At 41.2% G+C, this 904-nt stretch overlaps 1 protein-coding gene across 1 annotated transcript; it reads right to left on the reverse strand.

The window, feature by feature from the left end:
* Positions 1 to 525: 525 nt before the first annotated feature.
* MRPL40 (mitochondrial ribosomal protein L40) lies at positions 526 to 835 on the reverse strand (the record flags this gene model as incomplete). The annotated part of the gene is made up of 1 exon (XM_010295583.1): positions 526 to 835. A coding segment is annotated over one exon (310 nt), but the record flags the coding sequence as incomplete, so codon positions are not given.
* Positions 836 to 904: the final 69 nt, after the last annotated feature.

Consider the following 904-nt stretch of genomic DNA (forward strand, 5'->3'; position numbering starts at 1 on the left):
AAAAAAAAAATCCACAAAACCAAAAGCAACCTTAGTTTTGGCTTTGTCACAGTATGTCTTCCATCTGTTTTCCCTCTTATATGCAGGGGTACTTCAGTGAAGTCTGATAAGAAAGGCAGTAAGCAGCTGCTACCTCCCGTATAGCATAGACTCTGATGTGATGACTGTGACATTCTGTCCTCATAGCATAAGGATCTTCCAAGTTATGGTTTATGCAGAACAAAAAAATGCTGCTCAGGAGTCTACGGAGGGATGAGAGATTTAAGCCCAGAAAGATAAAGTGCTTTGTGAAATACTACTTTGCCTTGTTCTAGCATGGCACAAGCATAAGGTAGTGTCGTTTTCTTGGGTGTCTGATTACCTAGAGAGCCATTTAAAAACCCCAAACAAACAGGTACTTCATTAATACATTTTTTTACGGTCACACACCTACGGTATTTTAACACACAGAAGGAATTGTTTATTCTTGATCCATTCTTTCCTCCTTCCAAGTAGCTCATGCCAGATAAACAGCAAACTCCTCCATCAGTGCGTATACACTTTGGTGATATCAACACATTTTCCTTCAGGAGGATCGTAACCAGGAAGCGGTGGGGTATAATTAGGTCCATCTCTCTCAAAGGGGAAAAGCCCCTCATCTCGTCTGATGGCCGCCTGATACAGCTCCTCTGATTCAAGGCGCAGTTCCTTTAGTGCCTCTTGTTGAGCTTCTACAAGGGTCTGAATTGCTTTCTTTTCTGCCTTATCTTGTCTCTGCTTAAACAAACACCACTTTTTCATAAGTAGAACTCTTCTTTCATTCTCCTCAAATGACAGAGGGGGAAGACTTCGCACCCTGATAAAGAATAAGATTAACACTGTTATAGAGAAATAGCCTGCACCCCAATGAGCAAGTTAAAAAAAA

Source organism: Phaethon lepturus, unplaced genomic scaffold (assembly GCF_000687285.1).
Source record: "Phaethon lepturus isolate BGI_N335 unplaced genomic scaffold, ASM68728v1 C13460797, whole genome shotgun sequence".
Lineage (NCBI taxonomy): Eukaryota > Metazoa > Chordata > Aves > Phaethontiformes > Phaethontidae > Phaethon > Phaethon lepturus.